The 18,546-nt window shown below is 37.5% G+C and overlaps 2 protein-coding genes across 2 annotated transcripts in view; both read right to left on the reverse strand.

The window, feature by feature from the left end:
- The window catches only part of ptk7a (protein tyrosine kinase 7a), a 40,786-nt gene extending 36,014 nt beyond the window's left edge, over window positions 1-4,772 (reverse strand). The window contains exon 1 of the mRNA XM_077202089.1: window positions 4,385-4,772. Within this exon, the coding sequence (XP_077058204.1) occupies window positions 4,385-4,466 (82 nt within the window). The 5' untranslated portion in view covers window positions 4,467-4,772. The remainder of the gene's footprint in view (window positions 1-4,384) is intronic.
- Window positions 4,773-6,983: 2,211 nt separating this feature from the next.
- On the reverse strand, window positions 6,984-18,340 carry soul4 (heme-binding protein soul4). The gene is made up of 6 exons (XM_077202097.1): window positions 18,278-18,340; window positions 15,376-15,576; window positions 15,177-15,268; window positions 13,575-13,716; window positions 10,069-10,252; window positions 6,984-8,510 (listed from the first exon to the last, which is right to left on the reverse strand). Exons 1-6 carry the CDS (start codon window positions 18,282-18,284, stop codon window positions 8,336-8,338), a joined length of 801 nt encoding a protein of 266 aa, XP_077058212.1. The 5' UTR covers window positions 18,285-18,340; the 3' UTR covers window positions 6,984-8,335.
- Window positions 18,341-18,546: the final 206 nt, after the last annotated feature.

Consider the following 18,546-nt stretch of genomic DNA (forward strand, 5'->3'; position numbering starts at 1 on the left):
TATAAATGTAATAAAAAGGTCTTTGAGGCAGAGCCGAACTACAGATTTTACACAAAAACATGAGTCTTAAGAACATTTCGAATAAACATCACTTCACGAGGATCCGAGTCAAATTTGGTCATCTCTCCGGAGTTGACTCTGACTAAAACTCTTTCTATGAACTACTCTGGCAAAATTACAAAAACAGTTTTAAGGAACTAAGTCCTCTCATTCATAATTTATGAGACATTGTTTTCCCTTTTCTCCCGTTGGAGTGACGTTTAAAAAGACCATGAAGTAAATGATTATGGTAATATGTTCAAGACCACAAAACAAACGAGAATTTTGAATATTTCACGGAAAAACATCTAATAAGATAGCGTTCAGTGAAACACAGTAACGGAGAGATAAAGGAATGATGAGCAGAGAGTCACACCTCAACGCTGCATCGTGGGGAGATTTCTTTCCCAGACTGTCCTCCATTAGCATGAGAAAGACAGGAGATGGGTCCCCTTCGTCCCCGAGATCAAGCAGAGCCCTCAAGTACCTGTGAAATGTTTCGACCCTCCAGCCTTTTATCTTTCAAGTCTTCATGCAAATGTTGGCGTTTCTTCAATGGGTCCCGGGGCAGTTCCTCGCTCCAACAATGAGCACGGCCCATCTCGATCACAGTCCAACAATGAAGCAGATTACTAACGGGATTTCGGTTATAATTGAAGAATCCTAATGGGAATTTCCATTGGAGTCCAAGTCCAACACAACACAGAAAGTGGACCTTGTGGAAAGCTCAGTTCCAGGACATTCCCAATAAGACAAATGTCAATGTAAGACACCAAAAGGACTCCTTACAGATTTAAAACGCCAGTTCTGTCCAGTAGCACGGCATTGTTAAATATGCCAGCGTTATTCAAACCCCGGCTTGGTTTCATCCGGACCACTGGACATAATTGCGGCATTTTACCGTTTCTACAGTTTAAAGTGCTCAGGGTTGATCTTTCGGAGCGATATCCTCAAATATTTTTATCTAGAGCCACATGCGCTTCATTCAAGCCCTTTCCACGGTGAGCGTTGCTAAAGACGTACAGGCGACGCGGTTATTTTAACACCAGCACAAACACGGTGAGCAGCAGAATAGATACTTTTGCTAAAACACTGCAGAAAACAAGAATGCAGCAAATACATTTATCTCTATCCATCATACAGATGACTGCGACCGTTTAACTAAACTAGGTTTGAGACAAGATAACGTGGCACATTTAGATGTTTTTCCACATTTTTAAACAGTATATTCAGCATTTCATAATAAAAAAAAATTATAATTTTGGAAAATTGTTTAGAGATGTTAAGAGAACACAAAAAACTTTGAAATGACTAGTTAACTTTGTGTCATCCTCATGATGAGAGTTTTGCTTATCAGATTAAGTACGTTGTTTGTTTTTAGTGGTTTATTTGTGCGAAATATAAAAATGGTTCACACTTTTCTTAAGTGTATGTATGTTTTCACAGTCACAAGGCCTTCTATGTGCCATAAACTTAGTGTCTAAATGTAAAAAATAAATAAAAACTAGAAAAAATTTTTGATGAGACAAACTTTAAGTTGGCTTGAGAAAGCCGGACCAGAGAGTTTGAAGAAGTTTAAAGTAGTTTGAAGTTTGATAGATGGATTAGTTAGAAAGAAAGTTAACAATTGGTTAGAAAGAGAGGAAAGATTAGTTAAAAAGAAAGAAAGAAAGATTAGTTAGAAAGAAAGAAAGATAGATAGATTAGTTAGAAAGAAAGAAAGATAGATAAATAGATAAAGTTAGAAAGAAAGAAAGATAGATAAGTTAGAAAGAAAGAAAGAAAGATAAATAGATAGATAGATAAAGTTAGAAAGAAAGAAAGATAGATAAGTTAGAAAGAAAGAAAGATAGATAAGTTATAAAAAAAGATAGATAGATAAGTTAGAAAGAAAGATAGATAAGTTAGAAAGAAAGAAAGATAGATAAGTTATAAAAAAAAGATAGATAGATTAGTTAGAAAGAAAGAAAGATAAGTTAGAAAGAAAGAAAGATAGATTAGTAAGAAAGAAAGATAGATTAGTTAGAAAGAAATATAGATTAGTTAGAAGGAAAGAAAGAAAGATAGATTAGTTAGAAGGAAAGAAAGAAAGAAAAAAGATAGATAAGTTAGAAAGAAAGAAAGATAGATTAGAAAGAAAGATATATTAGAAAGAAAGAAAGAAAGATAGATTAGTTAGAAGGAAAGAAAGAAAGAGATTAGTTAGAAAGAAAGAAAGAAAGAGATTAGTTAGAAAGAAAGAAAGAAAGAAAAAAGATAGATAAGTTAGAAAGAAAGAAAGATAGATTAGAAAGAACAAAAGAAAGAAAGAAATATTAGAACGAAAGATTAGAACGAAAGAAAGATTAGAACGAAAGAAAGATTAGAACGAAAGAAAGATTAGAACGAAAGAAAGAAAGATTAGAACGAAAGAAAGATTAGAACGAAAGAAAGATTAGAACGAAAGAAAGATATATAGATTGGTTAGAAAGAAAAACGATAGATTAATTAGAAAGAAAGAAAGAAAAATAGGTTAGTTAGAGAGAAAGATATATATATATATATATATATATATATATATATATATTCAGTAACAGATAGATAGATAGATAGATAGATAGATAGATAGATAGATAGATAGATAGATAGATAGATAGATAGATAGATAGATAGATAGATAAAGTTCATTAGTTCATATAGAATGGTAGTTTGTTTGAGTCTAGGGCTTCAGGGAGTTTAGATTTGAGTTTTTGTGTTGTACACTGCTGGGCCACCGTAGCCTTGGCTCAATTTGAACTGTTGCAATGAAAGTCAATGGGATTTTTATGATTTTTAATATTAATTTTAACAAAATCTGAAAGTCAAATCAGTCTGAAAAGATATAGCAACTCGAGACAGAACAGTCTGAAGGTCTGACCCGAGTTTGGAGTTTGTAGAGTTACAGCTCTAGGAGGAAGAATAATAATAATAAGTTTAAATAGGATTTCAGTAAGTTGGCTTTCTCAAGACAACTTAATAAATAGCCTAATCTAACGTTTTCCAGTTGGGAGAAATCCAATATTTATTTTGGTAAAAATTCTTAGACATCTCTATTGGCATTGACATTGACATTCTTTGGCTCTCAGGGCCCAAGATTATAATCTTTGATGACTATTTTCAATATTTAAGATATTTTCTTATTCAAATACCAGGGCTGCCCCGATTGAAATGTATAACAGTTCCAGAAAGTGTTGTCCGTACTTCGGCTGGGAAGGAAAGACAGAGACCGGACCTCTTGGAAACTTTAATTGAATACCCGTGCAATTGAAAAAGAGCAACAAATTCAGTAGAACTTTTCGTTTATCCAGTCAGAACTTGAGCTGGAATTGATTCTGATAGAATCCCCAGAAGAAATCCTTTGAACATGCAAGCATTTCCTCTTGTTTTTCCATGAACACTCCTGTGGCCACGTCTCATGGGTTCAATTAATCAAGAGATAAAAAACAGAAACCTAAAGCCGTTTCAGCGTTGGGTCACTCCACAGGACAGCATGTACCGCTTTTTATGGTCCCCAGAAGAGAAAGCTTCAGGACTAACGTCTTACACCTCGCCAAAACTCCCTCAAGATAAACTACACGCTCCAGCCATGCATATTTCATTACGGCCACACAGATGGGATTGTTCTCTCCTGGACGTATGCAGTAAAACTGAACATCTACACATACAGACATTGTACTTCAACTCATTTTTTCTCCTTTCTTGCTTGCTTTTCTCTGGAATGTCATTTAATTCTTCATGCCGTGTTGCTGTGCATTTCGCAAGTACACTTTTACTTAACATAACTGAAGCAAAGTCTAATTAAAATTCAAGAAGTCCAAATGGATGCAATTGATATTCAGCTCATGTTGATAGGCGTGCTTCATGAAGTTCACTTAGCCGACTACAAGTATGCATATCTAGTAGAGAAAATAAGACAAGACTCGCTTCTCCTTTCTTGGTCTCTTTTTCCAGACTATTATGCTAATGTTATTTTACAGGCCTCTTGAGCCCTTACTGTACTTGAGCTTCTGTGAAAGGAGGGTGGATTTGTTCATTCATCTACAAGCATCGGTCTTACTTAGTAAAGTGGACAACATTTTTCAGAGCTTTGAAACATTTGCATTCGCAAACACTATGACTGCTGGAAAGTCTGTGCAAAACACTCACGTTAAACCCAGATCCAAGTCTGAACGCAACTCAACTTCGCGTTGGCTAATAGTTCCACCCGCATTTACGTCTAATAACTCTTTAAACATTCGGAAAAGAAGTTTCTACAAACATGTCGACCAGTGTTAGAAATAAGAAAGCAGGGAAACGCTGATGGAGAGATGGATACTTTGTTTCTTACCTTCGCCGATCAGAGTGAGCGCCAGGAAAACAGCCTCGGCGTGTGTGAGTTTGCGCTCGCGTCTTCTCGTCCATAAACCCATGGTTGAAGAAGTCGATAAACGCGACGGGTGTGAGTTAAAGGCTCAAAAGTGTATGTGTGTAGAAACTCTGCGGTTGTGAGTTGTTGTATAAAGGCTCAAATCCAGTGACTCCTCGCGGCGAGTCTTTCGGGAGTTTCGCTTCAGTTTGGAGCTGTTGCTGGTTCGGCTGGATGTGTCAAGAGCTCCATGCTGAATTGAGCAGAAACCTCCTGGAAATGGAGACAAAGAGCCCCTCTGACCGTGTGCTGGAGCCAGTGCTGCTGGGGGTTTGTGTGAGAGGACAGGAGTCGTGTTTCTCTCTCCAGTGGGAGTGGATGGGAAGGTGGGTGGGCTTTACCCGGGCTCGAGGAAGGTAAGTGGAAACCAGTAACACACCACTGATGGGAAGTTAGTTTCAAAATATCTCATTTGGTTTAAATCTTATATACAGCATTACTTAAAATAGCTGCACAAGTGCAGTTGTTTAAAAGGATTGCAGCTGGTCTGAAATATAATTTGTTCTTCTTCACCATGACTGCCATCTATTGGCAAATCCATTCATTGGTTTCCAACTATGGTTTTCAATGGGAGTAGCTGACGTGCACTCTTAGACCTCACGTGCACGCGCAGCTTTCGGTGACGTCACACGTCTCTGAACGAACTGAAAATTGTACTCAGATACATCGTGTGATGAAACATTAATTTGTATCACTTATTTCGGAGTTGTCCTCATTCAGTTTGTTTTTGGTCAGATGTCTGTTCCTTTATTAAGACTCATGCCATATCATGCCCAGCTTTCAAATGTGCTTTAAAAATGTGTTATTTGTTTTTTTTCTCTTATGACAAATCTTATCATAAGGAATATTAATTACTTAATCTGCTTATTCTGTTGGCTAAATTTAGTATTCATAAATGTACATTTGGAGGAAACAAGGCTTTGTTTTTAATTTTAAGAGCAGAAATTCAACAATACCTAAACACAATATTGGGTTTGAAAAATAAGAAAGCTGTAAAATGCGTTTTAATCTCTACATTTTCAGTTTGTCATTGTTTCTGTATCTGTCTTTTTATGTTTGTTTATTTGGTTTACTCATTTTACCCCCCTGACTGTAGTTTGTAGACTGTAAAAATTGTACTAAAATAGATTTGGAGAAAGCATGGTTGTTGCCCCATCAAAAATTGATTCCCAACAAGACCAAGGAAGTCCACTATAAAATCTTGCACAAAAATATGCCTTGTAAATTTGACAGTATCTAAACATGTTTCTAAGCCTGTACGCCACTCACCAAATGCCAAAAATCGGTGTTTATTGACTGAATAACTTTAATCGGGATTAATCTTTGTTATTTGATCAAATTAAGACTATGCTGTGTCATTTTACATTTGCATATATTGGTTAGGATAGTTCTAGCTGTGGTATTGAAATTGGAGGAGAGAATTGTGAATTTTTACTGGTATCTAAACTTTTGGTGTCATAAATGTTCTAGTTTCATGACCAGTACGTTTTGTCACCGGCCATTGGAGGTGTGGCAAAAAGTTAGTTTAGGCCCTTGTGCTCAATAGGATGAAACATCGATACATTTAGTTACATTAATACGTAATACTTTTCTTGTGAATTTATTCACAAGTTTTGGTCTAACTTGTACTTAACTTATTTTTTGCCCAATCTTTTCATTTAAATGATATTAAATGCTACTGCACTGACACTTCCAAATATATCCTATATAATCCACATATGTTGAATTTATTTATTTAATTTTTTTGGTAAATTTTTTACCCATAAACAAAAGTTTTCTACTCCTAATGGCGACTCGCTTCTCAAATCTTTTCAGTTTAACCAGTTTTTGTATTTTTGTAACAATCCTATTGATAAGGTTTAGTTTTCCTCTGCTTATTGTTTTATTTATAAATGTATTCTAGTTTTACTGTTTTTTTAACTGTATATAATTAAATATTTTATTAATGTACAAACACACGTGTATATTGAATCCATGTATTAGCTCTTAAAGTGACAGTAGCCTAATTTTTCTGCTGCAGAAAATCACTCATTGCTCTTGACTGAATAACATTTGTAACTTTAATAAGCATTAATGTATGTTATTTTAGAAAGTGAAGACTATTTTACATTTGATTACTTTATTCAGTGTCTCTACCTGGAAACTCAGCTCTAATTTACGGTAATTACAACATGGCATTAATGCAGCATGTATATGTTTACTGTTGCAGTATTTACAGTACACTCGGGGGAGGATGTTGCGATTGTGATTTCAATGCATGGAAAAGTTATGGAAAATGTAATAAAATGTTAAAAGCACATAACATAACATGTTAAAAAGCATACAGGCTTAGAATGGCAAATCCTTCAATGAGCCACATTTTGGAATCTATAGACAGACAAATACATGAACATGTAAATATGTCTTCGGAGACTTTTCGAAGCAGGCATACCAAGTTAAAGTATAGTTAATCAAGTTTAAACATGCTCATCACAAGTTTGGTCTTTTAGTTATCCAACACCTTCACAACAAATAAACACAATTTATTGTTTTCATTGGTATAAATTTATTCAACTTTGTATCTCTTTGTAAAGTAAAGCTACTGTTAATATGTTCAGACAGTGCTCTATAAATAAACTTTTTTAGTATTATTACAGACTTGTGGGGGAGAATGCAAGTTTTAAAGTACTTTGACAAGGCAAAATCCATGATAGTACAGGCGAAGCATCAATGTTACAAAAGCAAGGAGTCATGTTAAAGAATGTCAAAACAGTGCTTTAAGAGTAATATGCTAAACACGTTGCGCTGATGTTACACATGTTTGTACAACATTACATAAAACACAACAATGAAATACACAAAGTAAATGCCGTTACGTCCTTGAGACCATATAGTAATCGGATACAATACTGCTGCAAAGGGACATATATTTAGCCAAAACCATGGCTGTGTGTAGCCAACGCATGTCACCTTCGATCCAATCATGTGGTCCCTTTCAGTTGATGAAGAAAAAGCTGTGATATTTAGATATATATTTAGATATACTATACTTGTAGACTGCATCTTAAGAAAAGAGATCAAGAACAAGCATACCCGTAAAAAACACAATGCCACACTATTACCGGTATCCAATTTCTAGCAAATAACTGATTTAAACTGCACTACTAATATCAAAGTAACAATTTGATGTTTTAGTGCTCTGATTGTCTGGTAAATGGTTTGATAGTCTGTTACACAAAGTACAAAATACAAAAATATTGTATTTTACAATAGTCTTCCAACACAGAATTTAAACGACAATAATTCGAAATATATGATACGTATTGAAACTTAATACCCAGCTGAAAATACATATTTTTTAAATTGACTAAAATAACTATGTTTTGAGCAACATATATTGCAAATAAGAAGCTATAAAAGGCATTATGGACAACGCAATTTTAGGGCACGATGGAAAACCTAGAAACACTATTTTCTGTTATAAAAAACAATAACAAACAGATAGTGAAAACGAAAGTAAATTCAAGTAGTGTAAAACATTTCAATCAAGCATAAACGCGAGGAAGCGTAATGAATCGCCTTCAACCCAAGGTAGCACAAATGTTTCTTTGCATTATTCAAGTTAATAATATGATATCTCTTAGCAATCATGCGTTGACCCTGAAATCAACAGCAGGCTATGTACAGTGCTAATCTACGTGTGTAATCTATATCTGGTATATCTTTTGTGTAGATTCTTTACTCAATGATTAAAAACGAATGTTCTCTGCATCACACTCACAACTATACACAAGGATAAAAGGGTTTTGATTATGACTAGCTCCACACCTTCATTTAGAGACATTCATCGACTCGAAACGTCTCTACAGGCTGAACAAATGCGTTGGGAAATGTTCACGGGCCGCGGCGGATGAACCAGATCTCATTCCTGCGTTGGGGCACGGCGGGATTCTCGTACGCGGCGACCATGTAGCGGTTCTGGAGCACATCCCCGGAGCTGCCCAGGAGCTCCCGGAGCATGCGGATCTCACGAGAGATGGTCTCCTCTGTTGTGGTCCCGTAAAACACCCTGGAACAAACCAAACTTTGAACTAGAATATGTATAGAGGGTTTTCACTGCACGTCATCAATCCAGAAGTCGGCCATTTTGGAGGCACTTAACGTAAACAATGCCACTGAACTGAACGGACTGGCATATTTGGCTGATTATTGCTGCTGAAAAATGGTTGTGTTTTGGTCTGTACTGATCAGTCGCACCGGGATAAAACATTTCGAGTTCTATAGACTGCCAAAAGTTAAAGAGAAGAGTGCGAAAAACAGATGAAAGAAGGCGTTTGTGATTGAGAGAGGCACAGCATCAGCCACATGTGTAAACGAAGCGTTGACTATGGCTAAAATGTTGCCGTAAAGTAGTTAACTATGGCTACACTCACACTGTCAGTCCAAATCTGATTATCTTTGTATCCGATTGGAATCTGATCTTAAATGATGTCCACATTGTGTATCGCAACTGTTCAGATCCGAGTTGTGTGTTCATGCAGCTCTTTGGCAATGACGTTGCGTTGATGGAGGGGTTTGCATTTGCAATAGAGATGTTGTCTTGGTTAAATTATACAACATGTAAATGTGTATCCGCCGCGCTGGACTCCTGCGTCTCGAGCTGCAGAACTGTAGGAGGCTGGTGTGCACAGCTTTTTTTCCAATCCGGTTTCAAAAATACCAATTTTCTGCTTGTCCGGCACTTTGCAACAACACAGCCTTGTTTCGGCAGCGACTTTCAGCATGTTCCCTATAACAACGTCTGACGTTTACATTTTACGTGTCGTGAGAAAGTCACATACCACGCGAAATCCGATCCGAGCGTTCAGACTGAAGCAGATTTCCTGATATGTGATTTGAATAGGATTTCAAACCACATGTGGATGTAGCTTGAAACAGACTTCATGTGCTTTTTTTGGACTGACAATCTAAACGTGGCCTATGTCGGGATAAGAAACAGAAGGAAGAATAGCAGTAAGGGCTAGAGAAGCTCGTTAGGATCTTTACCTCATATTAACTTTAGTTCGTCAAAATTCGGCGCTCTTTCCTGCTTACTAAGTCCTTCTCTATGATTTCTCAGCTTCCATGTGTTTTTTCCCGTAGACATCTTTAGTGTTCAGTAGTGCATAAACAGTGCAATCCATGCTGTTCTTTACATCCGAGGATCTCCAATATGGCCGCACAACCGGGGAACTGACCAAACCGTGACGTAGGTGCAAACCCTCTATTCTTTAAGGTGCATACAGGTCTGAAGAGTAGCGAAAGGAAAAGAGGGTCTTGACCGTCGAATAGTCAAGTCAATAGTCAGCGCATTTTACAATACAGAGTGTTTTAAAGCAGCTTTACAGAGATAACAGGAAAACAATGCAACAAAGTTTGTTTCCAGGAGAAAATGGCATCATAGTCCAGCTTAAGTAAGTTCAGTGATGGTTCATTTCAGTTGTAAAAAAGTTATTAATTTAGTTAATATATATATATATATCCGCTCTGGAGAAAACAGTGATGTCATCGTCCAGCTCAGTTCAGTTCTCATATAATGGTGTGAATGCAGGCAGATCAATATTATTGATGAATATTGAATTAAATACCTGGATATGACTCGGATGGTGTCCCGCTGGACAATGCTGATGTCCGGGTCTGTTGGTTGAGGCGGTCTGGCCTGGAACTCAGCAGGGAGATAATACGCCGTCAACACTTCCTTCATGAAGTTGGTGCCATCATCCGCCATTGTGATCTCATTCACAACAGGCACAGACATGCCCAGGTACCGTCCTGGAGACAAAGAGCCTCAACTGAGCAAACTGGCCTAAACAACGAAGGACTGCATGTTTGGACAATCATATTGCAATTTTTTTTACAAAAAAATGAAACTGCATCTGCGCTTAGTAGAAGAGTGATCACACTTGAGTTATTAGAGCCAGACTCAGACCTCTTTCAGCTGAACTTGAAAAGAAACCACTTTTACATTCACACTGATGGCTCTATCACACGCGGAGCAATGTAGCGCCCGGCGTGACACAAGTGTTTTCTGCTAGTTTCAGCCCGACGAACTTTTCATTTTCATGTCCTGCGTCACTTGTTTAAATAGCAAATGCATTTGTGCTCATCTGTGTGCCCATGGGCTGTCGGTCTGAGAACCAGGTGTGTGTTCAGGCGTGTGTGTTCAGGCACATTGCTGGAGTGTTGCTATTCTGAGGAACTGAAATAGACTGAGCTATTGACCAACTGAAACCTGCTCTGAAGTCAATGGTGTATTTCTTTTGTTATTTAAAGAGAGCGTTAGTAATGTGGCGGGTCCACAATGCGCATACACTCTGCTTATTATTACACACACATTCTGCTTATTACACACACACAATCTGCTTATTACACACACTTTACTTATTACACACACACACTCTGCTTATTACACATACAGGGACCCACAGCAGTACACAAACATACCAAATATTAAAAAAATAAAAGGATTACAATGTAAAAGATTATTATTGTGTACTTAAAGATATGGTGGGATCCGGCTTGTCCCGTAGATGGTCTGCTTGCTCTTTAACCACACACACACACACACACACACACACACACACACACACACACACACACACACACACACACACACACACACACACACACACACACACACGTTTGCGCTCTGGAGCACTGGACTTCAGTCTTTCCACTTGGAACTGGCTTTTAAAGGGAATAGAAGATGAGACTTTGGTTTATTGCACGCTACGCTCAACACACACCCCTCACTCATTAAGAGAGTAGAGACAACCCTTTTAGACCATGCGCCGGGAGCGCCGACCATTTTTAACTAGCAAAAGTGGATTTGGACTCGCCATAAGTGCATTTGCGTTGTGCGCTTTAGACCATGTGCTTAGATCATTAAAATAGGGCCTTGAATCTGGACTGAAATCTGTTTTTAGTCCACTTTAGTAATTTTGATTGAACTAATTATACAGTGCAAAGGTGTCATATTTGCAAAATGTTGTCAAAATTGCGAGGGCAAAAAAGTGCATTGTCTATAATTGTCAATAGTGTAGAGATGTATGAAGCACAACTCACACAGAAGTCACTTTCAAACCAAGCAGCGTTCTGTTGGTCTTATTTTCTTCACCCTCAAACTAATTGTGGGGATTCCTCCAAGGGCTGGACGATATCAAAATATCGCAAATGTGCATGTGTTGGCGAGTGTTGATGTAAACACAGTCCATTACGTCGTAAGTGAATGTAAACAGTGAGGACAGAAATCAGATGTGTGTCAATAGGACCTGTGCAGTAGGTCTTAAAGTGACAGCAGCCTAATACAGTAAACCTGCTGCTGTCTGTCAAACAACAGAAGAGAAAGAGAAAATCACTCACTGCTCTTGACTGAAGAACTTTTGTAGCTTTAATATGAAACAATTTAATTCATTAGAAGACAATGCAGTGTTCTAGTTTTGCATCTGATTATTCAATTTCTGTGTTGTTTCTTTCTTGAATGCTACCGTTAAATAGATCTGATGTAGGCCTACCTGAATAACTTAAAGCATAGTGTATTTCATTATAATTGTCCAATTGTTTGTAATTTGCCTCTTTGTTCTTATTTTTAATAACAAAGATGAATTAAATGATCAAAAATAACTAACCGTCCACCCCTAGGTTTGCCTGGATGCTGTTGATGTAAAGGTTTCAGGTTGATATAACGATATATTTGTCACGTCTTGCTTTGGTCATGTGATTCCCTGTTATAGTCATGTGATCCTACCATGTGTCCCCTTGTCTAATGTGTCATGTTGTCATTGGTTCCCTTGTCTAGTCATTAGTCCTTGTGTATTTAAGCCCTGATGTTTGCCATGTGTCCTTGTCAAGTATTGTTCATGTAAACGCTGTTGGTAAGCTCCGTCATGCCTATGTTCTTGTTTTATGTTTCATGCAATGCTTTTGTTTGATCACATTTTTGTAAATAAACTCCACTTGGGTTCTCAACAAGCTTGCCTTCTGTGGGCAACGTTACAATATTACCAAGTTAAGCAAAGAGTTGTTGGTATTTAAATAGTTTTTTTTACACTGATGTTAAAATGACTGTCAGATTACGATTTATGTAATGCTAAGCTAAAACACTGCTGTTCACTTTCAGTGCCTGTGCAATCTCTCGCCACAACTTATAACCCATATACACATCTTTTAATTTCAATATTTTAGGCTATAGTTATACAAATGTGACTAGTTTAACTTCTTAAGCCAAATACATGCATTAACCACACCTCTGACAACCAACTATTACTACAGTGAACCAACTAAAACTACTAACCCAAATAGTTTCATGCGGCCCTTAAGCATTAAAGGTTTATTCATAAATTCACATAAGTGTTAATTTTCTGGCTGTACCCTGCAGTAAAACTGAGATGAAGACGTGTGTGTGTGTGTGTGTGTGTGTGTAAAGCTGAGATGAAGACGTTCGTGTGTGTGTGTGTGTGTGTGTGTGTGTGTGTGTGTGTAAAGCTGAGATGAAGACGTTCGTGTGTGTGTGTGTGTGTGTGTGTGTGTGTGTGTGTAAAGCTGAGATGAAGACGTTTGTGTGTGTGTGTGTGTGTGTGTGTGTGTGTGTGTGTGTGTGTGTGTGTGTGTGTAAAGCTGAGATGAAGACGTTCGTGTGTGTGTGTGTGTGTGTGTGTGTGTGTGTGTGTGTGTGTGTGTGTGTGTAAAGCTGAGATGAAGACGTTTGTGTGTGTGTGTGTGTGTGTGTGTGTGTGTGTGTAAAGCTGAGATGAAGACGTTTGTGTGTGTGTGTGTGTGTGTGTAAAGCTGAGATGAAGACGTTGTGTGTGTGTGTGTGTGTGTGTGTGTGTGTGTGTGTGTGTGTGTGTGTGTGTGTGTGTGTGTAAAGCTGAGATGAAGACGTTTGTGTGTGTGTGTGTGTGTGTGTGTGTAAAGCTGAGATGAAGTCGTTCGTGTGTGTGTGTGTGTGTGTGTGTGTAAAGCTGAGATGAAGACGTTTGTGTGTGTGTGTGTGTGTGTGTGTGTGTGTGTGTGTGTGTAAAGCTGAGATGAAGACGTTCGTGTGTGTGTGTGTGTGTGTAAAGCTGAGATGAAGATGTTCGTGTGTGTTCACCTGTTGAGTTCTCCTTGCAGATGAAGCGCATGAGCTTCATAAATGCATTGGAGATGCTTTGCTCATACATCATTTCTGCTTTACTGACACATGCCCATTTCCCCGGAGGATACACTCTCTCCTCGTACAGCACCTCTCCAAGCTGAAACACAGAGAACTTCAGCAACACTATCAACTTCAATCTCTCTTCTTTTTTTTAAAGATTATTAAAGGACACAGAAATGTCAATGATTCTTGAGTACTAGGAAAAACCAGCTTCTATATCTGCCTGTCTGTAGTCTGCACTACACTTAAAAAGCTTGAGGTCGGTGTCATTTGTTTTGTTTTGTTTTTTAAAGAAGTCTCTTCTGCTCGCCACGGCTGCACTTACTCAATCAAAATACAGTGAAAGCAGTAATATTGTGAAATATTATTACAATTCAAAAGTAGTTTACTATTTGAATATATATAATTCTTTTAAATGCATTATTAAAAAAAGCTATTTTAATAAATATGTATGTAATATTTTAATTTATTCCGGTGATCAAAGCTGAATTTTCAGCATCATTACTCCAGTCTTCAGTGTCACATGATCCTTCAGAAATCAGTGTAATATGATGATTTGATGCTCAAGAAACATTTATGATTATTATCAATGTTGAAATTAAGTTTTGTAGAAATTAACATGAACTAAGATTAATAAATGCTTTAGAACTAATATAGTTAACTAATGTTAAAAAATTAAACCTTTATGCAAAGTGTTACAAAAAAACCAAATCATACTATCCCCAAACTTTTGTATCAAGGAATAATTTTGGATTAATCTGTTAAACATATGCATTTACATTTTAGTGCAACCTACTGTATGCATGTTCTTGCCTATCAGTCAAAATATCAGCATTTTCAGATAGTAAAGTCATGTCAAATACTGATGATTAGAAATATCGATAAATACATAATTCGCTTTGAACAAGATTTAAGAATCCAAGATGGCTAAAAACTGATTTCAGCTGTTGACAGCTGGTTGTGTTAACAAAAACTTATTTTGCATATCACAAATGTATTTATTAAAATAACCTCTGTTTTGTGTAATATTTCTTTTAATGCGCTTTTTATTGAGCGTTGGTTTTAGAGGTAGTGAGTGTTAAGGCCCGTTCACACTAAGAACGATAACTCTAATAGCGTTCACACCAGCGCATGAAGAAATTGTTCTGTTTATTTGAACAGTTTTGTCGTCTGCCGCTTTAAATGCTCAAGCTCAATAAAGCAGGATGGATTCTGATTGGCTGTCAATGTTTTTATCGTTCATCATCCGGAGAAAAATCATTCTGAAAGTGATTCCAACATTAGCGTTTCTCAGTGCCTTGTGGTGTGAACTCTATTCTTTTATATTTAGAAAGATTTTTAGAACTATATCTTTATTGTTATCATTAAAGTAATCGTCCTTGGTGTAAACGGGCCTTTAATGTTATAATTATATATGAAAATTGTACAGTTGTGTTAAAATATTCTAGAGATCATCTCCTGATTCCTTTCAAAGTGGAAATGTTGCAACTTTCCTTACCTACACATGAGGGACATGTTTTGTCCTGTGTCTCAAGAAGCAGTGATGACCGATTTTACCTTCTCGTGTCTGGAGATGGTGACGAAAGGCACTTGCTCTCGTTCTGCGGTCTGGTTGTTCCTCGTCATCTCCTCAATGGGTCCTCTCATCTCTATATAATCAAACATCAGATTAGATTCTCTCATGATTTCACACTAGGACACTGGTCTCAGATCGTGTCTTCCTCAGTCTGGTGGGCTGTGGGACAGTGTGTTGTACCTCTGGGAACAGACACGTGATGTGTCCTTCCTACGGCCTGCCAGTGGGCGTACATTCGGTCCTGCTCCTCGTCATCCATTGGTTCAGAGCGGTCTGTGATGTCATCATCCACTTGCTCATCATCCAGTCCGTCGAGATCCTCAATAGAGATCAGAGCCATTGTCCAAAACGGCACAGCGAGCGACTGTGAATCGGGAAGCTCTAAAGACAGAAAACAAACAGTTATTTAACAGATTCTCTCATATAAAGTGAGGGATATTGGTTTCAATATTAAATCATCAATCTGCCAGTGACTTGCTTTTGTGTATAAACACACATACACACTCATATATATATATATATATATATATATATATATATATATATATATATATATACACACGCATATATATACAACCCCAAATCAGAAAAAGTTGGGACATTTTGTAAAATGTATTAAAATCAAGAATCTGTGATTTGTAAATTCTATTTAACCTTTTTTTAACTGACAAAAGTACAAAGAAACGTTTTCCAATGTTTTCACTGACCAACATAATTGTATTTTGTAAATATGAACAAATTTTGATTTTGATGGCTGCTACACACCCCAAAAAAGTTGGGACAGAGACATGTTTACCACTGTGTCACTTCACCTTTCCTTTTAATTACACTTTTTAATCATTTGGGAGTTGAGGATGCTAATTGTTGGAGTTTTGCTAGTGGAATATTTGCCCAATCTTGTCTGATACGAGACAGCCACTCAACAGTCTGTGGTCATCGTTGCCTGATTCTCCTTTTCATGATGGGTCATATATTTTCCATAAGATCATATCTGGACTGCAGTAAACAGGAGGCACATCCCTTCTGTGGTGCAGAGTGTCCAGAAACCACTCAGTTTTAGTATGTGCAGAATGAGGCCTGGCGTTGTCTTGCTTCCCAGGAAAGATGTCATCTTGATGGCAGTTTATGTCTCTGTACAATCCAAATACATGCCTCCATGTCAATGGTACCTTCACAATAATGCAAGTTACCCGTACCGTTTGCAGTGATGCACCTCAATACCAGCACAGATGTTTGCTTCTGCACCTGTCGCTGGTGAAAGTCTGGTTGGTCCCTTTCGTCTTTGGGACTGAGAACTCGATGTCCATTTTCTTCCAAAAACAAGCTGAAACATGGACTCATCTGACCACCGCACACATGTCCACTGTCTTCTAGACCGTCTGAGATGAGCTCAGGCCCAGAGAACTCGCCGGCATCTCCACATAGAACTGATGTAAAGCTTTCTCCTTGCGTAACAGAGATTCAAGTGGCATTTCTTAATGCAGAGTCAGACTGTGTTCAGTGAAAACGGTTTTACTCCTGAGCACATGTGGGTGTATTTAACGGATTAACATGATGGCATCTTGTGCAATGCCATCTGAGGGTTCAAAGGTCACACACATTCGACAGAGGTCTACTGCCTTACCCAACACAGACTGAGATTTCTCTGGATTCCCTCAATCTTGTGACAATATTATGTATGGAAGATGATAAAATACATAAATTCTTTGCAATCTTGCATCGAGAAATGTGATTTTTTAATTGTTTGACAATTCTCTCATGATATTTGGCACAAAGGGATGAGCCATGACCCATCTTTGCTTATAAAGACTGAGAAACTCTTTTACACCCAAACATGATACCCTCAACTATTACCAGTTCACCTGCTCATTGTGGACTGCTTCAAAAGAGTTGGATAATCTAATTTGGATAATCTTTTCACTTTTATTTTGTCTCTGTCACAACTTTTTTGAGGTGTGTTGCTGCCATCAAAATCAAAATTTGTTCATATTTACAAAATACAATTATGTTGGTCAGTGAAAACATTGGAAAACCTTTCTTTGTACTTTTGTCAGTTAATAAAAGGTTAAATAGAATTAACAAATCACAGATTCTTGATTTTATTGCATTTTACAAAATGTCCCAACTTTTTCTGATTTGGTGTTATATATATATATATACACGAAAAGTAAGTCAATTGACTGGCAGATATACATTTACACACACACACACACACACACACACACACACACACACACACACACACATATATATATATATATATATATATATATAAATATATATAGGTCTACATACATACATATACATATATTATAAGTTTTTTCCTTTCCACTACTGTTAAGCTGTCATTGCTGAAGCGCTATGATATGGTATGTTATGTTTTGAATTTTTATCCTTGTGTTATTGGTGTTTTTTAGTAATTTAGTTGTAAAGCACTTTGGCCAACTCTGGTTGTAGTAAATAGTTCTATAAATTGCCAATGCCACAACCATATCATGAAGTGTGTGCATGATCAGTCTTAATCACTGATAGCACATCGATAAAGCGCCAACTATGGGTTATTGTTCTGACCCAATAATAGACCAGTGTGGCTGTTCAGCTCCTAAAGAATAGAAATATATTTCACTGGACCCACACAGGTGAGTTGGTGGATTAGAAAAACATGCGCAATATCAGAGTTTAGACGATCAGAAATCATCGAAACAGAAAGCATTAATACGAAATAAACAAACGGCGGCGCTGAGGTTTCATTCACATGCATAAAAACACAAGTGATGTGAAACTGTCGGATAAACGACACTGAGATGTGCAACAGCGCGTGATTTCAGAAGGACGACAAACCGGGTGAAAACGGATTTGCACGCGACCATCCCCGTACAATTGTTGAATGCACTTTATTATTATTGATATAACACCCAGCTTGCCCAGTAAGCGGAAATATAAACATTGTTTTAAAAACAATGACGCCCGGTGCAAATGCCACACACGTCAAACACTTCCAATATATCAAACAGATGGTCTGTGTTGTAATCTAATATTTAACGAAACGTATTATAAAGATAATAAAGAATGACCTACTTACCCAGCATACACAACAAGCGCACGACAGCTGAAGCGCTGGGGATTGCAGAGCGTCTCACTGCGCATGCGCGGAGGAGTGTCTAATCGTGCGCGGCTCTCATGTTTGCAAACACCATTTTAGTGTTTCTACTACTGGGAGCTTCGGTAAGATACATCTGCTCGCATACACGTCCAGCTCTGCGCTACTACACTAGCCCAATGAAAAATAGGCCCTTAACCATATCCCAAATATCAATAAAATACCTAAAAGACATATTTTGCTGTCACTGT

The sequence above is a fragment of the Siphateles boraxobius genome, unplaced genomic scaffold, assembly GCF_051911475.1.
Source record: "Siphateles boraxobius isolate OS27281-9 unplaced genomic scaffold, OSU_SipBor_1 118, whole genome shotgun sequence".
Classification (NCBI taxonomy): domain Eukaryota; kingdom Metazoa; phylum Chordata; class Actinopteri; order Cypriniformes; family Leuciscidae; genus Siphateles; species Siphateles boraxobius.